Below are 15069 nucleotides of genomic sequence, written 5' to 3' on the forward strand. Positions count from 1 at the left end.
GCTGTATGGGCGGTTGACTGTGTGCATGAGTGTATTGGTGAGTGAATGTATATTTCAGTGCTACATGTCAAAGTAAGTACATATGTAAAACACAGTACATGTGAGAGTTGACATATATAAATAACTGTGCATAAGAGCCAGTGAATGTGTGAGTGGCTGTATGGATCATTGTGAACTTGTATCAGGGATTGTATAAGAGAGTAAATATGTGTTAGTATATGTTTGAATAAGTAAAGTTTGTATAACTGTATAGTTGAGGAAATGGAGGTGTGATTGATTCTTTGCATGACTGACTAGGTGTATGAGTAACTCCATGGATGAGTGACAGTCTGTGAGTGTCTGTTTACACTGATTGTATCTAAGGTTATATTAGAGTCTGAAGAGGTTCATTGTATTATCACATGAATGATATCACCAGTGATGTGATCAGTAATGTCAAATGAGATGTCATCAGTGATGTCATCAGTGATGTCATTTGAGATGTCATCAGTGATGTCATCAGTGATGTCACTGACCATGTCATGAATGATGTAATATGTGACATCATCAGCAGTGGATTGCGGGTGCGCGATATATAGTTAGTGCAACTAACTATATATGGAATTTCAATGGTTTTGTGTGAGTAAAATAAGGTTTTGTAAATGCTAATTCCTAACTATATATGGTCTATAACCTATGGTTTTTTCAGTGAATATATATATATATATATATATATATATATATATATATATATATATATATATATATATGCGATTTTTGCATTTGGGATTCATCATCCCAAATGCAAAAATCGCTATTTGCTAATTCGCATATTTGCGAGGATTCACATTTAAGGAATCTCTATTTGAGATTCCTTAAATGTAATTCATCATCCATTTTACAATTGCAAAATCGCAATTTCGGGCCGCAATTTACCGCGAGGTCAAACCTCGTGGTAAATTGCGAAAACTCAGAAAAATGCATTTAAATGCATTTTTCTGAGTTGCACGTTACACACACACATGTCCTTTGGACATGTGTGTGTGCAACACCTGTGTTAATTTCCATTGCAGGGGTGCTACAGGGTGTCCTTTGGACACCCCTGGCACCCTTGTACTCGCAATCTCATTTGCGATTAGCTAATTGCTAATCGCAAATGAGGAATTACTCCCCATGCATTCCTATGGGCCTTTTGGCCCATAGGAATGCATGGGGAGTTATTCCTTATTTGCGATTAGCAATTAGCTAATCGCAAATAAGGAATCAGTGGGAATCGCAATTAATATTGCGATTCCTACATGAATACCGTTTTGCGAGTCTCAAATAGCGACTCCTTATGATTCGCTATTTGAGCCTCGCAAAACGGCCCGTTCATGAATCAGGCTGTAAAGTCCTAAACGTTGGGTGTTACAGGAGATTTATAGCGCTCATGTAGAAATACACTTATATATCTTGTTTTTGACGCAATACAAATGTGTGCTTGCAATAACACTGGGAGAAGAGAACACCCCACTTCTCACTGCGTAATCCGAAGATTAAGCACACTTACTAGTCACAATAATCGCAGCACACCGCTTATCACAACAGTAATGTTTGTTCTAGAAAAGCATTAAACAATCCAATAGGCTCTTGAATATTTCTTGCTTCTTTTTAAATTATTTTTCAACTCCAATCCCTTGCCAACATGTTTCGCCGTGGTTAAATATAACCCACCGGCTTCCTCAGGGCTCGACTTTATGTCATTCTATAGTACCTCCTGGGTGGAAACGGCTTCCTATCCAGTGTCCTTATTTCATTGAGGATTCATAAAAAATGTAAAGTGCATCCGTAATCGTTCTGCGTTTTCAAAGCAGGGCGTGCAGTACAAAACTTTATCTTGGTGCCACAAATTCCGATCCCAGGATACACTCGTCCAATCTCATATCCGATCTATATCCAAAACTCTGTAACCTGCCCCCGCCTACTATACACACATCTCCCCCTTCTGCGTTGTGTTCTACCCGAGTGCAGGCGACGCATGCTTTTCTAGAACAAACATTACTGTTGTGATAAGTGGTGTGCTGCGATTATTGTGACTGTAAAAAAAAACACTATGCCGTAGATTTAGTTGCAGGTAAAATGTTTGACAGCTTAAGTTGGGAGTCAATGTGGGAACCTTGGTGACTCTCGGAAAAGAAAGGTGTTGTGGGTTACCACTGCTTAACTGGATGTAGATGGGGGGTCAGATTGAATTTGAAAGTCTTGATGATTCATTTACTCAAAATGTTCCCTTCTCCTGTTATACAGGTTTACAGATAGTGCTCAAGTCCATCATGAAAGCCATGGTGCCTCTCCTGCAGATTGGTCTACTGCTCTTCTTCGCCATTCTCATGTTCGCCATTATTGGTCTGGAGTTCTACAGCGGCAAACTGCACAGGGCCTGCTACACCAACAACACAGGTAACATCCTAGATGGGAATGCTAAACCATGTACACAGGCAACATTTCAACTGGGTGTACCAAACCATCAACAATAGTAACAGCCTGAGCAGGCACCCTACACCAGCAACACAGATAAAAGCCTGAGATGGACCCTACAACAATAATTGATGTAATAGCTGTCTGGGCAACGTCACCATATATTTTGGTAGCACCCTCGCCAGGCCTTACACCACCACAAGGGTGACAGCATGACTGGTATTACCAAATCTACAGCACTGGTACAACTGAGTCTGCAGTCAGGCGTGACCCGTGCAGGTTAGAGCGGTGGGGCAAGGTGGTTTTCTTTTTTTATTTGTTTCCCTCGTTGTCGTATGTTGACTCTTCCCCCCCCTCCATACCTGCATGGTCCGCACCTGTCTGTAGTACCAATATCATAGGTCACTTCCTGACTTATCTCAGGAACAAAACAGGGTATATACCCTTACCGATACTATTAAACCAAGAACTTGTGAAGCCTGTAGTAGGCCTGTTGCATGAAGCAAGTCTGTTTAGGAGCAGCTACATCAACAGCAAATTCAGTAGTCTGCTAAGGCTGTGCTACAACAATAGTACCGGTTACAGACTGGCGAGGAACACTTACGCCAACAACACAGATACCAGTCAAAGAATGACCTGGTACACCTACAATACGGCTAGCAATTTGGTCAGGTAGTTCAGCTACCTATGGCTCACAGTAGTGCAGGCATCATATTACCCTGTATGGCACTATGTGTTCGTACAAGCCATTGGTGTTTCACGATTCAGAGCACCAGGGGCCTTATTTATGAAGGCCTTGCGTCAGTTTCGCGCCGCCGGTGCGTCACTTTTTGTGACTCACCAGCGGTGTAAAAAATGCGCCTCTTTGCGCCATATTTAAAAAGTGACGCATCTAGGTAGATGCGTCACTTTTTAAACCCCTGCGCCACATTATACCTGCGTCAGGTATAATGTATGCAGAGGGGGCGTTCCCCCGCAAAAAGCCTCGTAATAGTGACGCAGTGAAATCTATGAGATTTCACTGCGTCACTTTTTGGACGCTGTTGCGTCAAAATCTTTCGCCTGCCTGACAGCAGGCGTAAGACTGACGCAAGCCCTTTCACATGGGGCTTTCCCCATGTGAAAGGACGCATTGCTGGAGTTGCGTCACTTTTGTGACACACTCCAGCAATGCGTCACTTTTGCGCTTACAGATACGTCAGAAATACTGACGTATCTGTAACTCCTTGCGACATGATGCGTCATACATTAAATATGACGCATCAGGAATGTCGTAAGGAGTGCGCAGTGAAAAGTGACGCATCGCTGTTTTCACGCAGCGATGCGTCACTTTTTATAAATGAGGCCCGAGGTCTTTGTTTGAAAGCCGCATATCGCAAGATCATATAGTAGACATTCCAGAGTATAGTATCTGAAGCTAGGCATTCTATGGTTTCCGAGTGGGTCCAGCTGCATAATTATTTCACAGTTCTTAATTTAAAGTATTAAAAAAATTACACTTATTTTTCAAATTATGCATAGCGGTCATCTTCTTGAAAATTGTATGGTATGATTTTATGTATCAAAGTTAGAAGCGATAACTGTTCAATTTATTTTCAGGCAAACAAAACAACATTCCCATAGGAACAATAATTATCAGCATTTTTAAATAATGCAAGGCCCATCACAAGTAGCTTTATCCAAGCGGTTATTTATTTAGCTGAGGATTCAGAATGGTTTGGTGACAAAATACAAAAGTTTGTGCAATGGTCAAGTGAAAAAGTGCAGGAAATGAACAAAAGAAGGGCAAGCAAATATGTACAGTAAACACACTTGTTGGACAGGCCACATGAAGGGCCGCTCTCCCCCGGCCCAACCAGGCCTAAGCCCGGACCCGCAGGTACCACACACCACTCTTGCACGCCCTCCGTCCCCTCAGGGACCCCTGCCCTCGAGTATGTCAACCTCGTGGGCCCGATCCACTGCCAGTCGACGCGCCCATCCCGGGCGCCATCTTGGACACTCCACCACGTGGCCGCCTGGCCTCCGGCCGACCTCAACCCTGGGCCTGGCCCAGCCTCAGACATTCCGGCACCACCCTCCACCCAGGAGGTGAGCGGGCTACTTGGCAAGTCAATGGGAGAAAGAGGTGCCGATGGCTCTCCCCCACCAAGTGCCGCTCGCCCATCGCCTCCCCGGGCGCTGGCTCCACCCCCCTGCTGGGTGTCTGGACTCCCCCATCCCGGACCTCCCGACCTCCAAGTGCGAGGGTCCGGACATCAAAGCACGCCAGCCCTATAACTGGGGCAGCTCCAGAGCAGGAAGGCAGTTGTATCTTGGAGTCGAGAGACGTAAAGAGGAACTCATCCTGGACGGACTACTGGCGCTGCCATAGCTCTGTCCTGTGCACCATCGTCCTGCCTGTTGGCGCTGCCACAGCCGTCGTAACCTTCATCCTTCATCGTCGTCGGGATCTGCTGGCGTGGCCGCGGACCGTTGTAACCGTCATCTTCCACCGGGACCTGCAGGCTCCGCCGCGGACCGTCGTCCTTCCTTCATCCATCTCGGGACCTGCTTGGCTCCTCCACGGCCCGATCATCTAGAACGCCGAGCTCGAGGATTGAGAGCTATTTTGTACTCATTGGTAACTAAGACTGTCCCGCTACCCCTTTCCTAAACCAGAGACTAGAACCGAGGGGACCCCTGAGTCCAGACCTCCTTGTATCCATCATCGTAACCTAAGAATTGCATATAAAGTCTCGTTAACCTTCAACCTTGTGTGGTGTCCGTCTGTGGGGGGGAAGTTACTTATCTGTACAGTCGTTGGAGACGGCTCTCCCTGGAGACCTCTCCCCGTAACCTCGGCCGACCCTCCCGGTCCGTCTAACATTGGTGGCCAGCGGCGCGATCCGAATCACCGCATAAACGTACAGAGAGTAGCTCACCCCACGACGAAGTCACAATGACCACGAAAGAGAGCGGATCAACCGAGAAATTCTAAATGGAGAAATTGGAGGAGTACAACCATCGTGAACTTAAACAATTCTGCATCGAACTGGGTATCGCTACCACCGGACTGAGTACCAAGGACGATTTTAAGCATGCCCTAGAATCTTGGGCAGAAACCGGGGCTGCCGGAACCCCTGATCAAAGCACCGTAGAAAAAACGACCACGGCCCCGGAAGAGCAAAGAACGGGTCTCTCGCAAGGCGAGATCCAGGAAAGAGAAAGGACCCGACTACACGAACTAGAAATGGCCCGACTTAAAATGGACGTTGAACTTAAGTTGGCCGAACAAAAAATCAACTTAGAGCACCTGCGTCTCCGAGAAGAAAGATAGGAGAAACAGAGACAAAGGGAGCTCGAGGAAAAAAAACTAGCGTACGAACACGAACGAAACCTAGCCGAGATCAACCTACGCAAGCAGAATAAAGAAGCAGGGGTGCCCGAGCGACCCCCCACCCCAGGGGCCACAGACAAAAAGGTACACATCCCCAAGGATGTTGTCCGAGAATACTTCAGAGAGGACGACATCCAGCAATGGTTTAAAGCCTATGAAATCGCTATGACTGCACACCGGATCGATAGAAGCGACTGGGGAGCCGGTCTCTGGGGAAGATTCCTCAATGAGGGCCGCGACACCCTACTACAGCTCCCGGACCACCAGATGACCTCCTACGACCATATGAAAGCGGCCCTCCTCACCCGCTATGGTCTCACACCCGAGATGTACCGTCAGAGGTTCCGAGACTGCACCCGCATCCCGGGTACAACTTGGGTGGACTATGTAACATACTTTAGCCGAGCCTTCGAGGGCTGGATCCGAGGAAGCAACGTCACGACCTACGAGCAACTATTTAACCTGATGGTATGGGAGCATCTGTCGAACAATTGCTTCATTGAACTCCGCCAGCACCTCCTCGACAGCAAGTTAACGGATCCCCGGCAGCTCGCAGCCGAAGCTGACCGGTGGGAGATCACCAGAGTGGGCCGGAATGGGTCCTACGAACAGAACCGGAACAACAATGGTCAGCACCGACCCAGAGGAGGAGGAGGGGGCCAAGGGCGAGGAAGAGACAACGCCCCGGTCGCCCCCGCTACCAACACCACCCCCCCGGCCAACCGGGGCAGCACCCCAGCGCGACCGGGGTACAGAGCCAATGTCACGTGTCACCGATGTCAACGAGTCGGCCACTATGCGAACGACCCAAACTGCCCGCAGTACCAGAGCCCAAGACCCCGCCAAGTGGCCGCTGCAGCCCTAGGGGAAGAACAGATCTCCGAGGAACAGGAAGAGTACGAACAAGAGCATCAAGAGTGGGAGCCAGCCGCCATGACTCTAGCCTGCTTAGGGGGGAAAGACATGGTCCCGCGGGTCCCCCTACCCGCTAACACCCAGAAGTACAGCCAATGGGTGAGCATCAATGGACACCAGGCCGAAGCCCTTCGTGACACCGGGGCCAGTGTAACAGCCGTCCGCTGTCACCTGGTGGCCCCAGAACAGTATCTACCGAACATTCTCTGCCCTGTACGATCCGCCGATAACTCGGAGAGCCTGTGTCGGATGGCCTGCGTCCCCTTCGAATGGGGGGGGGTCTCCGGCATGTTGAAAGTGACGGTCCGAGACGATGCCCCCGTAGACTGCCTCCTGGGCAATGACCTGGAAAGTTCTCCGTGGGCCGCCGTGGAGCGAAAGGAACACCTGGGGATGTTGGGCGTCCCAGACTGGGCGTGCGTCACCACCCGTTCCATGGCCGCCCGTGCCAACCACCAGCCAGAAGAACCCGAATGGCCGGCGCCACCGCCTCCGGTCGCCCCGGCCGAAAACACCGACCATAACATTCCCGCCGAACCAGCTCAACCTACCGACCTCGCTAACCTCGACCAGTGGCCTCAAGAAGGGGGGCCCACGCAAGAACAATTTCGCAAAGAACAGAAGACCTGTCCCTCCCTCGAGGGACTCCGCCAGCAAGCGCTCGCCCAAAGCGCAGGGGATACCTCCGGAACTCATTGGGTCTACTGGGACAATGACCTGCTGTACAGCGAGCAAAGAATCGCCGAGCTGGGAAGCAACCGAGTACTAGTGGTACCCCTCCGTTTCAGAGACTTCCTGTTAAACCTGGCCCACGACGTCCCCCTGGCAGGACATCTGGGACAAGATAAAACCTACAGTCGCCTAGTGACCCACTTCTTCTGGCCCAAAATGAGAAACGATGTGCACCAGCATTGCCGATCTTGCCCCACGTGCCAAGCCAGTGGGAAGAGCGGCCGCAAACTAAAGGCTCCCCTGCAACCTTTTCCCGTGGTCACTACCCCGTTTGAGAGAGTCGGAATAGACATTGTGGGGCCCTTGGACCCACGCACAAAACAAGGCCATCGATTCATCCTGGTGCTAGTGGACCACGCCACCCGCTACCCTGAGGCTGTTCCTCTGCGAACTGTGACAGCCCCGGTGGTCGGCCGGGCCCTGATGGGGATCTTCTCCCGTGTGGGCTTCCCCCGAGAAGTCGTCAGCGACAGAGGCACGAACTTTATTTCCAAATACATGAAGTCCCTCTGGCAACAGTGCGGGGTCACCTACAGATTCACAACCCCCTATCACCCTCAAGGGAACGGACTCGTTGAGCGGTTCAACCGCACGCTAAAGGGAATGATCGGGGGGTTGGAAGAGCCCCTCCGTCGCCAGTGGGATGTGCTGCTGCCGTGCCTCCTCTTCGCGTATCGAGAAGTCCCCCAGAAATCCCTGGGCTTCAGCCCATTTGAACTGCTATATGGACACCCAGTGCGAGGGCCGCTCAGTCTCGTCAAAGAAGGCTGGGAGATGCCTCCGCTAAAGAACCCTCCAGATGCCTTCCGGTACCTCCTCACCCTCCGCAACCAGACCCGGCGGTTCAGAGAACTAGCGAAGGCCAACCTAGAGGCCAGTCAAGAGGACATGAAAACATGGTATGACCAGAACGCCTCATCCATTGAATTCGAACCTGGCCAACAGGTATGGGTGATGTCCCCCACTGAGCCATGCGCCCTGCAAGACAAATGGACGGGGCCCTTCAAAGTAATAGAGCGCAAGGGTCCTGCCACTTATCTCATCGACATGGAATCCTCCCGGAACCCTCTCCGGGTCCTCCACGCTAACAGACTAAAGCCCCACTTTGTGCGAACAGAGCTCAGCCTCCTGATGGCCACAGACACTGGGGTTGAAGAAGACTCCGAGCCTCTCCCTGACCTCCTACGGACTCAAGAGCAAGACGGCTCCGTGGATGGGGTCCGGCTCTCAGAGGCCCTCACCAGAGAACAACGCCAGGAGTGTCAAGCCCTCCTATCACAGTTCGCCAGCCTGTTCTCCCTCACCCCGGGTGTCACTTCCTGGTGTGTGCACAATGTGGATACCGGGGACAGCCCCCCTATCCGCCACCGGGCCTACCGCGTGCCAGACCGGGTACGGGCCTGCATCCAGGAAGAAATAGCCAAGATGCTCGCGATCGGGGTCATCGAGCCCTCAGACAGTCCCTGGGCCAGCCCTGTCGTACTGGTCCCCAAAGCAGCTGCCCCCGGCACCACACCAGAACTCCGGTTCTGCGTCGACTACCGGGGCTTGAATGCGGTCACCAGAACAGACGCGCACCCCATCCCCCGGGCAGATGAACTAGTCGACCGAATGGGAGCTGCCCGCTACCTCAGCATCTTCGACCTGACAGCAGGCTATTGGCAGATCGGCCTCACACCCCGGGCGCAAGAACGTTCTGCCTTCTCCACCCCCGATGGCCATTACCATTTCACGGTCATGCCCTTCGGCATGAAGAATGCCCCAGCAACATTCCAACGGCTCGTCAATCAGGTCCTAGCGGGGCTCGAAGGATTCAGCGCCGCCTACCTAGACGACATCGCTGTATACAGCCACCATTGGACCGAGCACCTCCACCACCTCCGAGCAGTGCTGCAAGCCCTTCAGCGAGCTGGCCTCACGATCAAGGCCAGCAAGTGTCAAATTGGGCAAGGGTCTGTAACCTACCTCGGACACCAGGTGGGAAGCGGCCTAGTGGCCCCGCTACAGCTGAAAATTGCCGCCATCCAGGCCTGGCAGCCCCCCATCACCCAAACCGAGGTACGAGCCTTCCTGGGCCTCACGGGCTACTACCGAAGGTTCGTAAAAGACTATGGTACCATAGTGGGGCCCCTCACAGAACTCACGTCAAAGAACCAACCCAAGAAAGTCACCTGGACCCCAGAGTGTCAAACTGCATTTGAACAATTAAAGGCCGCCATGTGTTCCGCCCCTGTGCTCCAGGCCCCAGACTACAGCCGGGAGTTCGTCGTCCAGACGGACGCCTCCGACCAGGGCATTGGGGCAGTCCTGTCTCAAGTGAACACCGAAGGCCTTGATCAACCGGTGGCCTTCATCAGCCGGAGACTCCTACCACGGGAGCAACGCTGGAGCACCATAGAGAGGGAGGCCTTCGCTGTGGTATGGGCCCTCAAGAAACTCCGGCCCTACCTTTTCGGCACCCACTTTCGGGTGCAGACCGACCACCGACCCCTGCAATGGCTGATGCATATGCGGGGGGAGAACCCAAAGTTGCTACGCTGGTCCATCTCCTTGCAAGGTATGGACTTCACAGTCGAACACCGGCCTGGGCCAGATCACGCCAACGCGGATGGCCTGTCCCGGTTTTTCCGCCTCGACGAGGAGAGTCCCCAAGAGGATGGGTAACTCTCCCCGCCTTCAGCTGGGGGGGACGCATGTTGGACAGGCCACATGAAGGGCCGCTCTCCCCCGGCCCAACCAGGCCTAAGCCCGGACCCGCAGGTACCACACACCACTCTTGCACGCCCTCCGTCCCCTCAGGGACCCCTGCCCTCGAGTATGTCAACCTCGTGGGCCCGATCCACTGCCAGTCGACGCGCCCATCCCGGGGCGCCATCTTGGACACTCCACCACGTGGCCGCCTGGCCTCCGGCCGACCTCAACCCTGGGCCTGGCCCAGCCTCAGACATTCCGGCACCACCCTCCACCCAGGAGGTGAGCGGGCTACTTGGCAAGTCAATGGGAGAAAGAGGTGCCGATGGCTCTCCCCCACCAAGTGCCGCTCGCCCATCGCCTCCCCGGGCGCTGGCTCCACCCCCCTGCTGGGTGTCTGGACTCCCCCATCCCGGACCTCCCGACCTCCAAGTGCGAGGGTCCGGACATCAAAGCACGCCAGCCCTATAACTGGGGCAGCTCCAGAGCAGGAAGGCAGTTGTATCTTGGAGTCGAGAGACGTAAAGAGGAACTCATCCTGGACGGACTACTGGCGCTGCCATAGCTCTGTCCTGTGCACCATCGTCCTGCCTGTTGGCGCTGCCACAGCCGTCGTAACCTTCATCCTTCATCGTCGTCGGGATCTGCTGGCGTGGCCGCGGACCGTTGTAACCGTCATCTTCCACCGGGACCTGCAGGCTCCGCCGCGGACCGTCGTCCTTCCTTCATCCATCTCGGGACCTGCTTGGCTCCTCCACGGCCCGATCATCTAGAACGCCGAGCTCGAGGATTGAGAGCTATTTTGTACTCATTGGTAACTAAGACTGTCCCGCTACCCCTTTCCTAAACCAGAGACTAGAACCGAGGGGACCCCTGAGTCCAGACCTCCTTGTATCCATCATCGTAACCTAAGAATTGCATATAAAGTCTCGTTAACCTTCAACCTTGTGTGGTGTCCGTCTGTGGGGGGGAAGTTACTTATCTGTACAGTCGTTGGAGACGGCTCTCCCTGGAGACCTCTCCCCGTAACCTCGGCCGACCCTCCCGGTCCGTCTAACAACACTGAATTACAATAATACTATGTATACTCCGGTATATTCAAGAAATCTTTTACGCACAATCTATGATCAAGTTTGTCAACTTTTCGATCACATAGCAAATCTGGTGGAGTCTTCCTCAGGACAGACAGAACAGTAGACACCCGCAATGAAATCTGTAGGGTTGAAGGGTGAAAAACTTTCCCAACTAGAGAATTAATCAGAAGGCCCTCAAACCATCTCTTTCTTTTTGACAGACCTCTGACATGATTTAAATTTGGGTAGTGACAAAAAATCATCTAATATGTGGAAAAAGTTCTGAATCCAATAAAGAATCATCTAGCTGAATTTTCTTCACCATACTAACCTATAAACGAGAAATCTCCACAGATGGAGTTATTCCTGGTTTAGCACTTTCTCCACAGTCTAAAGAATTTTCTATTATCACCCAACTCTAAATTGGGCATCTATCTGCCCACATTGCCCTGTAGGCTATACCTCTACTCTCGCTATTAGAGAAGAGGGAAGCAGGAGGTCAGAAACACCTAGACACCAAAGTTGCAAGGCCATCCTCGCATTTTGTAATGTGTAAACTCATTCTATCCACACATGGAATTAGTTAGCCCTGACACACAAACACCACAGTGAACTCGGGGCACGGGGATAGCTCGTTTTATTCCAAACTCCCATGTCACTGGGATGGTACCAATGTGCTCTCTAAACGATAGGGACACTTCAGATTGTGCAGGGTTTCACCCAGTGCTGTGCATGTGCAAAACTGCAACACTCATGCAGCCTCTCAGTGTTTTCTCCTATATCTGCAAGTGCACACTGTTGCTGGGGATAATTGAGGTATGAACTTAAAAGGACTGATGTGTCCAGTCACTTATCCTTCTGTGACAGCAGAGTCCATTGTTCTCCTTCAGCTCCTTTCAGAAAGCCTACAAATCAGGAGGCCATGCATAACGTCTATCAGAACATTGGAATGTTGAGCGCTCCATTGAAGACAATGGAGTGCTCTGGGCTTCTAGTGGCTGGCAGAAGCCCGGAGTAACAACATTCCAATGTTTGTACACAGCAGTTGCTGTGAACAAAGGTTTCACAGAACTCCGTGAGGCCTTTGTTTTATAAATGAGAACATTATACCTTGTAGGGACGGAATGTTCTAATAGCCTTAGAGCCCTCCGTAGCCAGCTCTATCAACCATTACAGGCCCGCTCCCTTGTTAAAGGCCCTCACCGAGTCTCTTGTATCAAAACTAATGTCTGGCACTGACGTTATGCTGTTGGAGGAGGCAAGGGAGTGCTCCCACCGTAAGACTAACAGACCGCTTCCAGATGGAACTCCTGGTGCTGGGGCCATAGAGTTCTGACAGGAAATTGAGGGGGTTAGAGCACACTGTTGAGGGAGTACAGCACTGGCAGGTCACTGCTGCTGCCCTTTTGCAGTCACAGAGCACTGCCACGAGAAGGCTCACCGTAGTGGGTCCTTACAGCACTGGTGGATCACTGATGCACAGAACATGGACTCCTTGGAAGAGCTCACAATGCTGGGGCCATGAAAAACCCAGATGGCTTTTCTAGAGAAGGCATACCATTCTTGTTTAGCCCAGAAAGAAGCTCATACTACTGAAGTACTAAAGCACTGCTAGGATACTACTAGGGGTAGTTTACACTGCTGGCGGGACTGATAGGCACTACTGATGGAAACCTCAAAATACTGCAGTCCTGTATATTGCCCAGGAGAAAGATAAGACTGTAGAGGTTCTGTAGAACTGGCAGGCCACTACTAATGGTACCTCACCCTATTGAGACCCAACAACAATGATACAGTAAGCTCACAATGCTAAATGCCAACAGATCATTCAATCCATAGCCTCTGCTGAAGAAGGGCAAATTGCCGAGTCCCTGCAGCATTGGTCGCTCATACCTGGAGGAGATCACGCCACTGGCTGCATGTACCATTAACATGGCATTACTGGATGAAGTTCACACTGAGGGGATCTTATAGTATTGACAATATGCTGTAAAAGCTTGCAGTGCTGGAGAAACTCATATGGTGGGGGTCCCATACCTGCCAACTCACACGGTGCCACTGTGTGTCATACAGTTTTGGCTCCTTTCACATGGGCACACGATGAGGAGCCAAAATCACACGGTGGCAGGAAAAATGAGTTGAAAAACACTATAAACAGTGAATTTTCAGCTCACTTTCTTAGGCTTTAACCATTAGGAGGTGTGAAAACACTCCAGGACGTTGGCGACATCCTCAATGACCCTTTGTTTTTATTTTTCTGGGAGAGGCGCAAGGGGGGTGGCTTGGTGAGGGGGAGAGTGCCTCTCAAGTAGCTCTCGGCATGAGGCCTAGCCTCTTCAAAGACCCACTCCCTGCTCACATGGTGGCATTACTTTGTAAGTCAGCAGGTATGGGGTCCTAAAGCAATGAATATTCAGTTCTGAATTAAGCTCACACTGTGGGTCTTTGTAGCACTGACAGGAAAATTCTGGCGGATCCCCTCATTACTTGGGTCCTTAAGCTTTGAAATGGCTCAGCTGGGAACGTATTACTATTCACTGTGTGACAACAAATGTCCTTTTTCTCTACGCACAGGTGAGCTTGAAGAGTTAGACCCCCCTCAGCCGTGTGGAGTGCCGCATTGCCCCCCTGGATATGAATGTGTTAAATGGATTGGCCCCAACGACGGGATCACACAGTTTGATAACATCCTCTTTGCTGTCCTCACGGTCTTCCAGTGCATCACCATGGAGGGATGGACCACCGTACTGTACAATGTGAGTATGAGATGCAAACTGGGGAAGAGCGGAGATGTATCACCTTAGGGGTGTTCTGCGGCTGTATCAAATGGATTATTGATGTTCTTTGGTTGCAAACTGCTGTGTGGCACCACATACTAAAGGGCTGTTCCAATTTATGAGATGGAAATAGGATGCAGCAAAAACTTGGCAGATAAGTATCACCTCTCACTATGAGGACTTTGAGCTAGATCTGCTCATGCTAAAAAGAGGAATGCTTAATCCTTGCATGGAAGAGATATCTAGTTCACCCTGTCATGTGAAGGCTCCTTAGGAGTGATGGCTGGTTTAGACCATGTGAGGTCAGAGAAGGGCTAAAAACCCTGGATGGGAAATGCTGTTCTAGGTAACTTGCAGTTTGGCGGAATAGGACCTCCACAATAAATTGGTGGGACTCTTGACCTGCTCAGCTTAGGTTGATATTCCCTGGCTTGGCCTGGCGATGAGTGGCGAGCCTGAGCAGGGAAAACAACCCATGGCCTTAACGCACAGGGAGAAACTCCCTGTGCATTGAGAAATCTAGCAAACTTCCACCTTTGAAATTTGTATGAGGAAAAATAACAAAGCACACTACATGAAAATCATGGGACCTGCGCGACATTCAGCAGTGCACCCAGCGTAACTTTCCGCACCCGGAGAGATCTGCACCAGGAAAGCAGGGATCTCTGGTTATCTATTTTGCCTCCTTATAAGTTGAGGAGTGTACCAGTCCCAAAGTGTGGCTATGAAGCATCAGTCTGTACTGCAAACATATTGTTTTGGTTGGAGAGAAAAAGAATGAGGGGTGTAGGCTGTATCACCCAGGAAAGCAAGACATTTCACATCGCTTCATTGATAGCGCTGTCTAAAGGTATTTTTGACACAATACGCAAGATATATTTTTGCACACATCCTTATTTTTCCGCACGTGCACAGCATGCTTCTCTCCTTTCCTATGATACGTTCTATACTTCTTAGGTAAGGATGCAGGATTGATTAATTGTTTGTACTTGCGCATGCCATCAATGCAAATCTAATAAAAACATTTGCATCCGACCTGAATCAATACATCCACAAGTGATGTTGC

At 50.8% G+C, this 15069-nt stretch overlaps 1 protein-coding gene across 2 annotated transcripts in view; it reads left to right on the plus strand.

Moving 5' to 3' along the window:
* Nucleotides 1–15069, plus strand: part of CACNA1E (calcium voltage-gated channel subunit alpha1 E) — a 1936751-nt gene that overhangs the window by 1158402 nt on the left and 763280 nt on the right. For both annotated transcript variants that reach the window (XM_086955515.1, XM_086955507.1), the window contains exons 6-7: nt 2266–2418; nt 13801–13982. In XM_086955515.1, coding sequence (XP_086811641.1) covers nt 2266–2418; nt 13801–13982 — 335 coding nt within the window. The remainder of the gene's footprint in view (nt 1–2265; nt 2419–13800; nt 13983–15069) is intronic.

The sequence above is a fragment of the Lissotriton vulgaris genome, chromosome 1_1 (assembly GCF_964263255.1).
Source record: "Lissotriton vulgaris chromosome 1_1, aLisVul1.2, whole genome shotgun sequence".
NCBI classification, from domain to species: Eukaryota; Metazoa; Chordata; class Amphibia; order Caudata; family Salamandridae; genus Lissotriton; species Lissotriton vulgaris.